General features: G+C 65.0%; 2 protein-coding genes across 2 annotated transcripts; both read left to right on the plus strand.

The window, feature by feature from the left end:
- Positions 1 to 1,077: 1,077 nt before the first annotated feature.
- LOC142093007 (digestive cysteine proteinase 1-like) lies at positions 1,078 to 6,936 on the plus strand. The gene is given in 12 exon segments (XM_075173871.1): positions 1,078 to 1,102; positions 1,105 to 1,266; positions 2,467 to 2,526; positions 2,786 to 2,878; positions 2,987 to 3,159; positions 3,946 to 4,189; positions 4,265 to 4,460; positions 4,590 to 4,783; positions 5,166 to 5,257; positions 5,347 to 5,508; positions 6,141 to 6,330; positions 6,550 to 6,936. Coding segments are annotated over 12 exon segments (1,767 nt in total). The 5' UTR covers positions 1,078 to 1,089; the 3' UTR covers positions 6,738 to 6,936.
- A 1,508-nt stretch (positions 6,937 to 8,444) lies between these two features.
- On the plus strand, positions 8,445 to 12,710 carry LOC142092985 (digestive cysteine proteinase 1-like). The gene is made up of 11 exons (XM_075173839.1): positions 8,445 to 8,493; positions 9,041 to 9,100; positions 9,413 to 9,505; positions 9,657 to 9,829; positions 10,128 to 10,368; positions 10,773 to 10,974; positions 11,075 to 11,268; positions 11,411 to 11,502; positions 11,591 to 11,752; positions 11,986 to 12,175; positions 12,373 to 12,710. The coding sequence occupies exons 1-11, from the start codon at positions 8,445 to 8,447 to the stop codon at positions 12,558 to 12,560; spliced, it is 1,644 nt and encodes a 547-aa protein (XP_075029940.1). The 3' UTR covers positions 12,561 to 12,710.
- The last annotated feature ends 2,008 nt before the right edge of the window (positions 12,711 to 14,718 follow it).

Here is a 14,718-nt window from a genome sequence, read left to right on the forward strand (position 1 = left end):
CCCCCCCCCCAGCTGCCTGCACCCCGGCAGGGTGCTCTGGCACAAGGCAGGGCAGGTGCTGCCAGCCTGGAGGGGACAGAGCAGGTCCTGGGGTGTCAGAGCTGCTGAACACCCGTCCCCGCCCCCCCCCCGGGAGCAGGCAGCACGTGGTGGGGGCTGAGTCTGGCAAACCGTGGGGAGAAGGGCTGCCATGGGCACCCCCATCCCTGGGGGTGACAGCCTGGCATGGGACATCCCTTTGGTGGGGGGGGTCAGCCTTGCCAAGAGGGCTCCCAGCCCAGGATGGAAATGGGGGTGGTGGCATATAAATCCAGCCCCCCCCCAGGAGTGTCCCCATCTCTGCCCCACCGCCTGGGGAGGCTGGAGCTCCAGCAGCGAGGGGCAGGGGAGCCCCCAAAGCCCTCGGAGGCAGGTAAGGGTATGGGGGAAGGCGGGCGGTTTCCCTGTGTTGCTGGAGGAAACGCTCCCTTGCTTTGCTAGATGAGGTTCTCCCTTTCAGCCCGGCTGCCGCCCCGTGCCTCAGTTTCCCTCCTTGCGGTCAGAGAGGCTGAGGGGTGACGTGCACTGTTTCCATTCCTCTGCCCAGTCCCTGGGGGTGGGGTGGCTCAGCCTGTCCCCTCGGGGCTGGCTGTGGGGTACCCCACGGCTGGCTCAGCCTTCCTTCCCTTCAAGCCCCCCAGCAAAGGATTCCCAGTGTTCCCAGTCTCCTGGCCTGGCTTGTTAATGCTGAACCACTCACAGCCCTGGCCCTCTGCTAGGGCACTGCCACCTGCCCATCACCCCAGCCTCGGGGCTGCCTGGCGAAGAGCTCCCCAGCCCCAGGGATGTTCCCCCGCTTGCACCCCTGCACAACCCCAAGCACCCCATTGCCCCCCCACGTTGGAGTGGGGGGACACCCCCATAGGTCCAGCCAGTCCGCACCCCCCCCACCACGCTGCTCACGGCTCTTTGGGGCTCATCCTGCACCTCCCGTCCCCCTGCAGCACCCAGCATTGCTCCGTCTCCCTCCCTGGGGACCCTGCCGAGACACGCTCACCCCGCCAAGCACCCTGGGGTGCCCGGCGCCCCGTGCACCCTGCCAGGCACCACATGATGCCAATTCCTTCCCTCCTCCGGGGAGGGCCCCGGCTTCTGCATTGGCTCCTACGGGTTTCACCGCCGTCGGCTCCGGCTTAAAGGCGAGAGCTGGTGCCGGGCAAGCCGGGGCGGCGAGGATGGGTGTTCTCCGCTGGCTCACGGCCTCTGCGCTCTGCATCGCCATGCGGGGTGAGTCTGTCCCCCCCCCCCCCCGTGGCACTGTCCCCACTGGGGACACCCCAGGGATGGGAGCTGGGGGCACCCAGGCGGGTCTCGCCTCCCCACCGCCGCAGTGCCGGGAACGCGGGGCGGGCAGGTTGGGGAAGTGGTTTCTTGCTTGTTGGGTCCCCAAATTTGCAGTTCCTCCAAGAGAGAGGGGAGTCGGGGTGGGGTGGCAAAGGCGGGCGGGGGGGGGAGATGTGCTTCGAGGGCTTGGCAGGGCTGGGGGGGGCGGGAAATAGGGCTAAATCGAGCCAGATGGGCTTTAACGGGTGCACAAGCCCAAGCCATTTGCTTTGCTGCCTGCAAAAAGCAGGCAGGGAAGCCGGGCAGGCTGTGGTCGGAAGCAGCAGGAGGGGACGGGGATGGCGTGGGGGGGGGGACCCCCCTTCCCGGGTGGGTGTAATGCCGAGCAGGGTTGTGGGGTTGCTGGCTCCATCGCTGCTCCTCCCACCCCGGGCACCAACTGTGGGTGCCCAGACTCAGGGTGCTGACAGGGGGTGCAGGCAGGGGGGGGCTGCCAGTCCCTGCCCGCCCCGGGTTTCGGGTGCAGAAGCAGAGCCAGGTCTGGTCCCAGGTGCCCGGGGTTGGGAGCGGGGCAGGTGCTGCCGGATCGCTCCCGGCGAGGAGGAAGATGCTGACGGAGGCAAAGGCCAGTTCCCAGCGGCGGGTGTGTTGGCGTGGGGTTGCACAAGCTGGGAGCCTGGAGGGAGGTTGGGAAGGTCACTGGGAGATGCCAGGCGGGACCAGCTGGCTCCCTGGCACCCCTCAACCATGCCCTGCTTGTCAGGGGACAGCTTGGCTGCACCCCCCCCCCTTGGAAACATCACCCAAAGCCATGGCCACCAGCCCTGGGGGGTGACAGTGCCTCCCAGGGGGACATCACCCAACAGCCACCCCAGCAGCTGGCTTTCACCGGGGATGCAACGTCGCAGGGCTCGCTGCAGCGTGGCGGCAGGTCGCGGCGTGGTGCTGGCCTCGAATCTGGCCCTGGGAGGGTGTCAGTGCGTCGACGTCCTTTGCATGTGCCACCGGTGGGCTCGTGGAGCTGCTTTCGGCCCCTGCCCCGCGCAGGGGGGGCTGCAGGGAAGGGGAGCACTGGTTGGGGCAGCCTCCTGCCGTGGGGGGGGGACAGCCCCCCGCTCACCCCTGCCCCTCTCTGCTTTTCAGGACAGGACTATGTGCTCTCCCGCCCACACCCTCAGTTCGGCTCCATCTACCACGTCCGAGGTAACGGGACCCCGCAGTGCCCTTTGCCACAAGGGGGGAGCGGAGGATGCTCAGCACCGGGCAGGACAAGGCCATCCCAGTGCCAGACTGGGGCAGCTTTCCACAACCGGGTGCCTCTCCCTGCCTCAGCAACCCATGGGGACAGCAGCTTGGTCAGCTGGGGATCTGCATGTTCTGTGGGTGCTGGGGGGCTCAGGGAAGGATGTCGGGGTGCTGAGGCCTCGGGGTTGACCCGTGTCCCGCGCCGGGGGCCTCGCAGGTGTCATTAACCTGCCCTACGCTGAGATCGAGGAGCCGTTCGAAGCCTGGTACAACCTGACGGGAAACAAGAGCCGGATCCAGTATTACGGAGGTAAGGTCTGCTCCGGGCTGTGCCCATCCCACACTGGTCCCATCCCTGTGCAAAGGGAGGATGTGGGCAGGACCACCGTGCCTCAGTTTCCCCTTCCCGCCGGCACAGGGCAGGTGATAACCTACCAGCTGGCGGCGGTGAAGCCTTACGGGATGCGGTACAAGATCACGCCGGAGACCACCGAGAAGGAGGTGAACACCAGGAAATGCTTCCAGCTGCCCGGCTCCAAGGAGGACGTGGTTGAGGCTCAGAGCGTCTTCCCCAGCATTGATGGCTTCAAGGTGAGGGAGCCGGAGCCTGGATCCGAGCCGCTGCTCAGAGCATCTTCAGGCTCTGGGTGAGGGTGCTGGGCAGCTGGAGATGCCGTCCCAGGGGGTGCAGGGTGCTGGGACAGGTCAGGACATGCCACCGCACCCCGGGGCGCAGGGAGGGTCACCTCCCCGCCCGGATCGGGGCCGGACTCCCAGCTCCTTTCCCAACCCCGGTAGCCGTGTTGGGACACGTTGCAGCCCACACGAATGCGGGTTTTTCGGGATGGCTCGGGCAAGTCGCTGCATGGTGGCTGGGCTCCCACCGGCCCCAGCCTCCGGCAGGGCTGCGCGCAGCTGGAGGGGTGCAGCGCGTGAGCGAAGGGGACAGCAAGGTGTCACCCAGCCGGACACCGAGCCGGACACGTGCCCACAGGGTGAGAGCTTGGAAACACGCAGGAAAAACCCGGAGCCTTTTGGAGAGGGGATGCAGCCAGGTCCCCCCTGCCCCCGCTATGGGTGCACATACACCTGGGTGTCCCCAGGGCACTGCTGAGCCGGACAGGGGGGGGTCTGTCCTGTGTTGCACCCCGAATCCTTACCCCACTTTCCATCCCATGCGCGGCTGTGTGCTAACGGCCACGTAGCCGCCGGATCCGGCCCCAGAGCCCGGTGTAGGCTGGGTGCAAGGCGCTGTACGTGCACCAGGAGTAACGGGCTCCTGCGAAGGCGCTGGGTGGGAAGGAGCGAGCACGGGGGGGTGATGCGGGGTCCCCACCCAGAGCCCCCCCTTCCCTGATGCCGCATCCCCCCCCCCAGTTCCTGAGGGAGGAGTACTACCGGGGCCGGTACTGCGCCGTGTGGCAGAACGTCACCCGCTGGGCGCAGAAGAAGAACGTCTACACCCTGTGGGTGACCAACTCCAGCTGCGGGGTGGCCCCTGTCCACTACGAGATGCGGGGCTACAACAGCCTGCTGGGCTCCCACTACGACAAGTACGAGATCGCCTACACCGACTTCGACAACAGCTTCCCCTCCTCCATCTTCGACCTCCCCGTCAATGGTGAGCTGCGTTGGGCCCCCCCCCCAGTCCTGCCCGTGGGGCTCGGGCTGATGGCATCCCCTCCTTGCTCCCCAGAAACGAAGAAATGCGGGGTCCTGCCGGGGAGCGCGGTGGAGCACCGGGTGCTGGTGAACCCCATGGAGGATCTGGTGGGACGGCACCAGCCCTGGGCCCATGAGGTCTTCCACCACTACCGCAGGCGGCTGCGGCGGCGGTACGGCTCCGCGCGGGAGCTGGAGCACAGGCAGAGCGTCTTTGTGCACAACATGAGGTACAGGCTGATGGGGGGGGGGGGGATGCCGACCCCCCGCCGGGGGTGCTCCCCATCCCCCAGGAGGGGAGTTGCCCTGGTGGGAGGCGGCGGCGGTGCCGGCTGATGCCATCCCCGCCGCGACGGCAGGTTCGTGCACTCGAGGAACCGCGCCGCGCTCTCCTACACGCTGGCGCTGAACCACCTGGCCGACCGCACGCCCCAGGAGCTGGCCGCCCTGCGGGGCCGTCGCCGGAGCGGGGCTCCCAATAACGGGCAGCCCTTCCCCACCGAGCTCTACGCCGGCCTCATCCTGCCCGAGAGCCTCGACTGGCGCATGTACGGTAGGTGCGGGGTCAGGGAAAGGGGGTCTCGCCGTCGGGGTGCTGCGGGGTGGTGTAAGGCTGCGATGCGGAGGGCGTGCGCGCTCCTCAGCCGGGCCAGCGCAAAGTCCAACCGAGCCGCCCTGCTCCCCGATACCGTGCTGAGGCTGCGCTGCCCCTTGGGACCCACGTCTCCCAGTGGCCCCCGCTCTGCTCAGCAACTGGAAGATCGAAGCAGGGCTTATCTGGTGTATTCGCCCCCATCCCCTGATCAGCACCAAGCCCTGGCTGCGCTGCCTCTGAGAGCACAGCGAGTCCTTGACTCCTGCCTCAGTTTCCCCTCCACTCGCCCTCATCCCCTGGTGCCACCCCAGCCTCTCACCCCCCATCCCGCTGTCCCCAGGCGCCGTGACCCCCGTGAAGGACCAGGCCGTCTGCGGGTCCTGCTGGAGCTTCGCTACGACGGGCGCGATGGAGGGTGCCCTCTTCCTCAAGGTGAGAGCGGGGCTGTGTCCCAGAGGGGTGGCCAGGGTGCCTGGAGGGTGCCCGTCCCCATCCCTGCAGCGTGTGTCCCCCCCCTGCAGACCGGCGTGCTGACCCCCCTGTCCCAACAAGTCCTCATCGACTGCTCCTGGGGCTTCGGGAACTACGCCTGCGATGGGGGCGAGGAGTGGCGAGCCTACGAGTGGATCAAGAAACACGGCGGCATCGCCAGCACCGAGTCCTACGGCACCTACCTGGGGCAGGTGAGGGTGGCCCCATGTCCTTGACGGGGTCCCCCAGATCTTGGGATGTGCCCCCCCTAGGGCTTTAAAACCACGGTGGGGTCAATCAGGATGGGTCAGAGGCGTTAATGGGCTCTGGAGATGGGGATGTCACCTCGTCCCCAAGGCACCAGGCTCCCTGCGGTTCAAAGCAGAGCCCAAAGCCAAGCCCCGGGGCTCAGCCGGGTGGTTTCATCACCGCGTGCCTCAGTTTCTCTTCTTGCAAAACAGGGACAAGGCTTCTCCACCCATGGGTGGTACCCTGGGGTGCAGGGATGGAGCAGGGCTGCCCAGGGACAGGGACGTGGCTGCAAGATGCAGGCAACAGCTCCCCCCCCCCTCCCCCCCCCCCCCAGGGCTTCAGGTGCAGAGCCAGCTCCCCGTGCTGCGGGTGGGCAGCGCTGCAGCCCTGCAGCAACCGGGAAAACGTCCCCACCATGGTGGGCAGCGGAGGACAGAGGGGTCAGAGCCGGGATGCTGTCACAGCCCAAGTCCCAGATCACTCCCTGCACCAGAGCAGAGCTGCACGGGGGCAGCCAGGGTGGGCAGGGTGCCAGCGAGGGGACCTGGGGGCTCCTGATGACACAGCGTGTCACCCCCCCCCGGTGCCGCAGAACGGCTTGTGCCACTACAACCAGTCTGAGATGTTGGCCAAGATCACGGGCTACGTCAACGTCACCTCAGGCAACATCACGGCGGTCAAAGCTGCCATCTACAAGCACGGCCCCGTGGCCGTCAGCATCGACGCCTCGCACAAGACCTTCTCCTTCTACTCCAACGGCATCTACTATGAGCCCAAGTGCGGTGAGTCGGGTGGCACACGGGGCACGGGAGGACCTGGGTGCCCAGGGAGATGCCAGGACACCGGGGATCTCCTCTTCTTTGTTGAGCGTCTTGGGCAGGGGTGGAAGAGGGAACTGGTCCTGCAGCCCTCCCCAGTGCTGCTGGCAGCCCCGGGAGCAGGGATGCTCTCCGGACAGGGATGCTCTCCAGACGAGCCATCTCCTGTGTCATCCCCTGCAGCGAACGAGCCGGGAACGCTGGACCACGCGGTGCTGGCCGTGGGCTACGGGGTCCTGCAGGGAGAGACCTACTGGCTCATCAAGAACTCCTGGTCCACGTATTGGGGCAACGACGGCTACATCCTCATGGCCATGAAGGACAACAATTGCGGCGTGGCCACCGAAGCCACCTACCCCATCCTGGCCTGAGCCACCTCGGCTCTGCAGGGAGAGCCCTCGGTGATGCCCTCAGCACCCATCCCTGGATCAGCCCCTTTGGTGTGACACATCACGCAGGAGGAACCTCAGGACACGGTGGGACAGGGCCATGGGGTGCCGGACAAGGGGCTGGATGGGGACCCAGCTGTGGGCTTTGCCAATAAAGACTCTGGAAAAATACTGGTTTGCTTCCACAGGAGGGATTCAATTGCTGCCCACCCGGCTCTGCCCTCTTTGCAGACCCTAAGGTCCCCAGCGTGTGGCTGCTCTGTCCCCTGCACTGGTCCCTGTCCCCAGGCTTGTTTTCTTTGTCCTGTGGGACCACGGGGGTCTCCCGGGGAGGGGACGGTGCCCACCTGGCAGAGCCGGCTGGCTCTCCCAGCCACCCAGGGCGAGGGGAGCGGCTTTTCCAGCCCTATCTCTCGAGGTGGAGCATAAACAACCCCAGGGATTTCTGCTGAGACGAGAAATTCCTGGCGCCGGGTGTTGGGGAGGGGGGAAGGCGTCCACCCGCTGCCCCGGTGCCTGTTGTGGCTATGGGTGCGGATGGCACCGGCGGTGTTTGCCAATGCCAGGAGCCAGGCTCCCCTTCACCCCACGGGGCTGCTCCCCTCCAGGGAAAGGCACTTTACGCCGTGGCTCACCTGGGTGCTCCCAGTTTGGACTCGAGCCCTCCTGGGAGAGCGGGGTCAGTGCACGAGGATCCCGCAAACAGGCTGGGAAGGTCTCTCTGCCCTGACCCTGGTGGGCTCCCATCTTTGCTGGAACATCCTCACCGGTGTGCTACGATGGTCCCTGGGGAGGTGTTGCAGCTCAGGGTGCACCAGCCCAGCCCTGCACCCAGGGGAGCAGCCGAATCCAGCCCGACTCGTCCCCCGTGGCGCGTGCAGCCACCCCACGCCGAGCCCTTATCGGTTTTGTTTTGGGCTCGGGCGGCCCCGCGGGCGCTCGCTGTCACCTTGGGCTGGGGGCCAGCTGGACGCGCAGCAAGCGGGAGGGGTGAAGGCCACTCTGCCGCGGTGGCAGTGCCGCTCTCCTCCCCGGGTCTGGTTTTCCATGTAGCTCCTGGTATTTCATCTGCATCTTTCCCCTTTTTGCAATTAAAACCCCCTAATTGCAGTCCAGGGCTTGCCCTGCTGGTCTATCCAGAAGGATGCAGGGATGCAAACAGCCCCCATCTCCCCACAACTGCCCAGCACTGCCTTTGGTGGGGACACCTTGACTCCTGTCCCAGGAGGGCAGGGAGCACCCAGAGGGGTGCTTTGGGGTGCCTGGCAGGCTCTCGCTGCACCTCCTTGCCCCAGGGTTTCGCAGATGCTCCCCCTGCTCGCAGCACGCTGCGTGCAGCAAAGCCTGGCTGCAAACAGCCATGCAGGGTGGGTGGGAGCACAGGGACACCCCCAGCACCCACCACCAAGTCCCCAATCCATGGCCCCAGGGGTCTGGGTCCCACCCGGCTCCGAGCCCTGCAAGCATGCGACATCGGCACCCACCCTGCTGCAGGTGGGAAAGGCACCCATGGGTGCCCGTGGTGGGGCAGGGGGGGCAACATAAAGCCACGCCTCCCCCTTGGTCTAGCCCCAGCCAAGGGAAGGACGGGGCTCTGCCCGTTGGCTGCCGGTGGCTCCCTGCCCACCCACCGGTGGTATTTAAGCCACCCGTGGGTGCAGGGCAGCAGCGTGGGCTGGGGTGCGCAGGATGGAGGGGCTGGGGTGGCTGCTGGTGCTGGGGGCTGCTGTGCTGTTGGGTGAGCACCCGCCCTGGCTGAGCTGGGGGGGGGGGGGGGTGGATGCCATGCCCCCAATGCGGGGTGATGCCATCACGCCCCTGAGCCCACTGCGGTGGTCCTGGGGGGGTCCTCGCCCCGGGAGGGGGCTGCTCTGTCCCTGTCCCCATGCCCGGAGCAGTGCAGGGGCAGTGGGCACACTCTGCGCGTGGCATAAGGGGGAGCATACAGTTGCCCTTCACACCCTGGGGTGTGCATGGGGGTTTTGGGGTGCCCCTGAGCTGGCTGCACCCCAGGGAGAGCGGGGATGCGTGTGGGGGCTCTGAGTCAGCCAGAGGGCTGGCAGAGGAGCGGGGACCCCCGGCTTGGGGACCCCCGGTCTCTGCCCTGCCCAGGCAGGTGGGAGCCCCCCCAGCCCTGCTCCCCATACGGGCTCCCCTGGGTCTGTCACCCTCTCCCAGGGGACAGCGAGCCAGGGACCAGCACCGCTGTCCCCCCCCCCCGCCGTGGAGAGGTGGGCAATCAGCAGCATAAAAGGGTTTGGGTTTTCTTTTGTTTTTTCTTCCAGGAGCAGAGTGCAAAGCTCCTCTGGAGACACCCACATTTGGGGACATCTACCACGTCACAGGTACCGCTCAGGGACAGGGCACCCCGATGGGACGGTGCCGCCGCTACGCTGCCCAAGGGGGTCCTGCCCGACACCCCCCAGCCGAGGAGGCTCCAATTCCCCTGCAAAACAAGGGCTGGGGTGCATCGCTGCCGTGGGGTGCTGCCGGTGGTGGCCGTGGGTGGGAGCCGGGGGTGATGCTGCGGGGGCCCGGGGTGCTCCCTGCCTTCCCTGTGCTCCCCTCCGGCTGCAGGTTCGGGGCAGGGGGACAGGGGATGTCCCCAGGGCTCGGCCCCCCGCAGCCCCCCGAGCCCAGCCCCTGTGTGCCCGCAGGAGTCATCAGCTTGCCCTACGCGGAGATCAGGGAGCCCTTCGAAGCCTGGTACAACCTCACCGGGGGGAAGAGCCGCATCCAGTACTACGGCGGTGGGTGCAGAAAGGGGTCCATCCTCCCGACCCCTCACCATCCCCTTCCTTCTGCCCCAGGACCTTCGGGTGCCCCAGCAAAGCCCTGGGAGCCATCACCATGCCAGGACCCGGGAGCTTGGCTTGACCTTAGCATTGTCCCCATTCCCAGGCCAAGTGGTCACCTACCAGTTTGGTTCCATCGAGCCCTTCGGCGCCAGCTTCAAGGTGACTCCCGAGACCACGGAGACGGAGGTCAACGTCCGCAAGTGCTTCCGCATCAACGGCACCGATGGAGACCTCATTGCCCCCCAGAGCGTCTTCCCCAGCCTGGAGAACTTCAAGGTGAGCTCCAGGCATGGTCCTCCAGGGATGCGGGATGGGGTGGGGCGGGGGGACAAGGGACCCCCATGGGTACAGGGTGTCTGACGGCTGCCTCCCTACGAGGGCAGAGCAGCTCTCCCTGGCTGGGAACGGGTAAATACAAGGTTAGATGTGGCCATGGGTGATGGAGATGGAGGGGCTGCATCCAGTTTGGCATGATGCAGGATGGGTGCATCACTGCGGGGTGCCCCAGCTCACCAGGGGCACGATGCCGGGGCTGGTGTGGCACCCCGGTCCCCAACACATGCGCTGTGCCCAGCGGGTACGGGAGGAGCGCTTCCGCGGGCAGCGCTGCGCCGTCTGGCAGAACGTCTCCTACTGGGGTCACAAGAAGAACGTCTACACGCTGCGGGTGGGCAGCTCTGCCCGCGGCCCCGTGCCCCTGCACTACGAGGTGCGCGGCTTCAACAGCCTGCTGGGCTCCCACTACGACAAGTACGAGATCGACTACTCCTCCTTCAGCCACCGCTTCCCCCGCCGCGTCTTCCGTCTCCCCGAGGGTGAGTGTCCCCGGCCACCCCACAGCCCAGAAATGCAGCACCCCTTGTTAATTTGGTTTTTGGGTTTTGGGGTTGGTTTTTTTTTTTTTTGCAAGAGCCTGATAATTCGGGTGAATTGGTTTGGGAGAAATGTAATTAATGTTGATAGCTGGGGCGATGCGGGTGCTTGCCCGGTGCTGGCTGCTCCATGCTGGGGTGCAGGGTGCTGGGTGGGATGGTGGGTGCTCTGGAGCCGGCTCTGGAAGCGGGTGTGGGTGCAGATCCCCCCCCTGCATGCATGTGTCCATACAGGATGGACAGCCCTAATGGTTTTGGGGGTGACCATGCCGTGCATCCCAGCTGGGGGGCCGGGAGAGCCCGTCCCTGCTCGGGAGGCATCAGCCGCCATCCGTGCCTCGTGGCAGGGGTGCAGTGCGAGCAGTGGCCCGTGGCCGGCCCCGAGCACCGCATCGTGGCCAAGCCCATGCAGGAGTTTGTGGGGAAGGCACCGGAGACAGACCACGTGCACCACCGCCTCTTCCACCGCTACAAGGAGCGGTTCGGGAAGAGCTACGGCAGCGAGGAAGAGCACGAGCATCGCAAGCGCACCTTCATCCATAACATGCGGTACGGGATGCCAGGGGCAATGGGCTGGGGGGGGGCTCAGGGATGGGGTGGCCAGGGAGGTCCCCCACTCCCCTCTGACAGCATCTCAGCTCTGCCGCAGGTTCGTGCACTCGAGGAACCGCGCCGCGCTCTCCTACACGCTGGCGCTGAACCATCTGGCCGACCGCACGCCCCAGGAGCTGGCCGCCCTGCGGGGCCGTCGCCAGAGCGGGGCTCCCAATAACAGGCAGCCCTTCCCCACCGAGCTCTACGCCGGCCTCATCCTGCCCGAGAGCCTCGACTGGCGGCTGTACGGTGAGGAGGGAGCTGGTGCCACCACCGTGCAATCCTGGAACGTGCTCGAGGCTGGGGGTCATTGCGCACGCCGGGGTTTGCGTGGGGACAGGCAGCATCCTCCACTGCTCTGTTAAATGTGTCCCCATCCCGCTGTCCCCAGGCGCCGTGACCCCCGTGAAGGACCAGGCCGTCTGCGGGTCCTGCTGGAGCTTCGCTACGACGGGCGCGATGGAGGGTGCCCTCTTCCTCAAGGTGAGAGCGGGGCTGTGTCCCAGAGGGGTGGCCGGGGTGCCTGGAGGGTGCCCGTCCCCATCCCTGCAGCGTGTCCCCCCCCCGGCAGACCGGCGTGCTGACCCCCCTGTCCCAACAAGTCCTCATCGACTGCTCCTGGGGCTTCGGGAACTACGCCTGCGATGGGGGCGAGGAGTGGCGAGCCTACGAGTGGATCATAAAGCACGGTGGCATCGCCAGCACCGAGTCCTACGGGCCCTACCTGGGGCAGGTGAGGGTGGCATTGCCGCTCGGGGAGGGTGCAGTGCCACCCCCTCCCCAATCCTTCTCCCCAGGCTCTCCCAAATCAGCCATCAGCCCTTTGGCAGCAGGTGGGAGCTCTACTTATGGATGCTCCATCTGAGCTGCCCCCCTCCCTCATTCCCCCTCACCGGGGTGGGTCGGACACCCCCCACCTGCCCTGGGACCCCTGGTGCCACCTCAGCCTCCCCCCCCCCCCCCCAGAACGGCTACTGCCACTGCAACCAGTCGGAGCTGGTGGCCCAACTCGCCGGCTACGCCAGCGTGGAGCCGGGCAGCGCCGCGGCGCTGAAGACTGCGCTGGTCAAGCACGGTCCCGTGGCCGTCAACATCGATGCCTCGCACAAGTCCTTCGCCTTCTACGCCAACGGCGTCTACGAGGAGCCCCGCTGCGGTGAGTCCAGCGACCCAGGAGGTCCCGTGTTCCGCTCATTGGGGCTGGGATAGGCAAAAATATTTGCAGGGTGGGATTTACCTCCCCGCTAAGCTCCCGGACAGGGGATACGGGGCCACTCGCTGCATCTGGAACAACCTCCAGCTTCAAGGGATGGGGACTGAGATGTCTCCGGTTTCTTTTCTCCTCCCGGCCAGGAAACGAGACATCGGCGCTGGACCACGCGGTGCTGGCCGTGGGCTACGGGGTCCTGCACGGCAAGAGCTACTGGCTCATCAAGAACTCCTGGTCCACGTATTGGGGCAACGACGGCTACATCCTCATGGCCATGAAGGACAACAACTGCGGCGTGGCCACCGCTGCCTCCTTCCCCATCCTGGCCTGATGGGACACGGCCCCACATGTGCTCTGTCCCCTCCGTGTCCCCCTGGGCAGCTCCAGATGGATGGGGGGCTGGCAGAGGGATGCGGAGCCCCAGGAGGTGGTTGTGGGGCAGAGGGGGGCAGCTCAGCCGGGAGGTCAGAGGATGCTCCCAGCCCTCTGGAGAGATATTTTACCATTTTGGCAATAAAAGCCTGTAGAAGCGATCCTGTCTGTCATGCTGGCCCCAGCCTGTCCCCTGTCAACCACAGCCCTTGCCATGACTGCCTTCTGCAGCCTTCTGTGTGATGAGTTTCACCCAATACTTAGCCCATGCTCACCCCTGTTTGGTTTATATGTGCCCTAACCCCAGAGATTTCAGGGCCACCCCCAGAAGTGCCGGCACCCCCTTCCCCAGCAGCGGGAGGGAGCCTGAATCCACTCTGGGAAGCTGGGCTGGGCTCAGGGCCCTCCTGTTCCCAGCTGGATTCTGCCCCATCCTGACAGCCGGGAACAAGGGAGCTGCCCCTGCCAGAGAGAGGGGTCCCCAGCACCCAGTGCCTCTCGGGACACCTGGGTCCTCTGCTCAGCCTCTCTCCAGGCTCCTACGTGGGTCAGTGCTTGGTGACTCAGTTTCCCCACCCATGTGGGGGGAAAGCAGAGCTTCCAGGGGTTTCCGTGCTGCTGCCAGGAGCCCTCGGGATGGAAGGAGCCCAAACGGACCCAGAGGAGACCCAGCTCGTTTCATCCAGGACACTTCAGGGGGTTTTGTCCAACCTCCTGGGGAGCAGCCGGGCTCGGAGCTGTGGAGCTCCTTTCTTCTCCCCTTGGTCCAGTGCGTTACCCCAAAACTGCACGGCCACGGGGAAACCCGACCGAGAGCCGAGGGGTTGGCGAGGCCGGTGCTGCTCTTGGGGTGCCCGGGCTGGACTCAGCGCAGTGTGAAGGTTCATTCCTGGGGCTCTGGTGCCCTTCTCACATCCACCCTGGGTATGGAGCCAGGCAGGCAGCACCAGTGGGCAGCCCAGAGCTCCCAGGTGAGAGCTGTTGGCACTGCCAGGCTCTGCCTTCCCAATCTGAGAGCCCAATTAGCAGCTGGGCAGCTGGGGAGGGGAACCTACCAAAGGGGAAAAGTCAGCCCCGGCTTGTATCAGCATCTGCATCTCCCCCAAAATGGGTTTCTGGTAGTTGAGAAGCGACGTCCCCCATGGCTACACCCCTATTTTGTGCAGCGAAGGGCCGGGGGCAGCCACCGGGCTGGTCGGCGGCACCCAGGGAGCAGCGCTTCTTTCCAGGCGACGTGATTGCTCCCAATTGAGGGCGGCAGGTCATAATATTTTCTTGTTTTCTTTCACTTGTTCACCTGCTTATTTTACAATTTGCTGCACTGATTTCTGAAGTGGTCTTTAATCATTCTCAGCAGGGGTGCTGACTCGAATTCATGTCTGGGAGAGAAATGATCACTGTGCAGGAATAATGTGGTTTATTCTGTGGGAGTCCAGGTCTCCAGATCTTTGATTCTCTTGACTGCAGTCAATAAAACATGCTTTGACTTTCAGGGAACCGTGACTTTCAGGCTCCTCTTGGATAGGTGATGTTCTGAATTTGCTGCTGAACGTGCAGGTGGCTTCGAGAGCTGAGGGTTTTGCACCCCCAGGAAGCATTTAGCAGGACCTTGAAATTTTGCATTTGTGGCGTTAGGGATAGCAGTTCTGAGCGTGGGTAGTTAAGGATGCTGGGAACTTAAAAAAGATCCATTTATTATATTTGAAAAAGGAGACAGTAAGAAAGGACACACCTGAAGAGAGGTTTGCTGTTTCCAGAGCCAGCTTTGGGTTCTGGCTCCCAGCCCAAGCGAGCTGCGACCTCCAGATTTCCCTCGACACCCGAACCTCGGAGTCACTCCAGGTTTTGCAGAGCGTAGCAAAGAACAACCACCCTGAACCCTGCTTTTTATTGAAAGCAAAGCTGGCCTAAAGGTATACATTTAAGGTTTCCTTTGGAAGAGGCACATTGCCTGCATACCCTGCATTTCCAGCTTGCCAGCTATGCAGGAAACTCCCCAAATTTGATACCTCGATGGTAAAATATCAGCTGAGGCTGGTGCTTTACGGGGAGCAAGCACTGCCCAGAGAGTGAAAGCCGAGAGGATTTGGCACCTACCTCCCATATGCCCCCTTGAG

Source organism: Calonectris borealis, chromosome 25 (assembly GCF_964195595.1).
Source record: "Calonectris borealis chromosome 25, bCalBor7.hap1.2, whole genome shotgun sequence".
Lineage (NCBI taxonomy): Eukaryota > Metazoa > Chordata > Aves > Procellariiformes > Procellariidae > Calonectris > Calonectris borealis.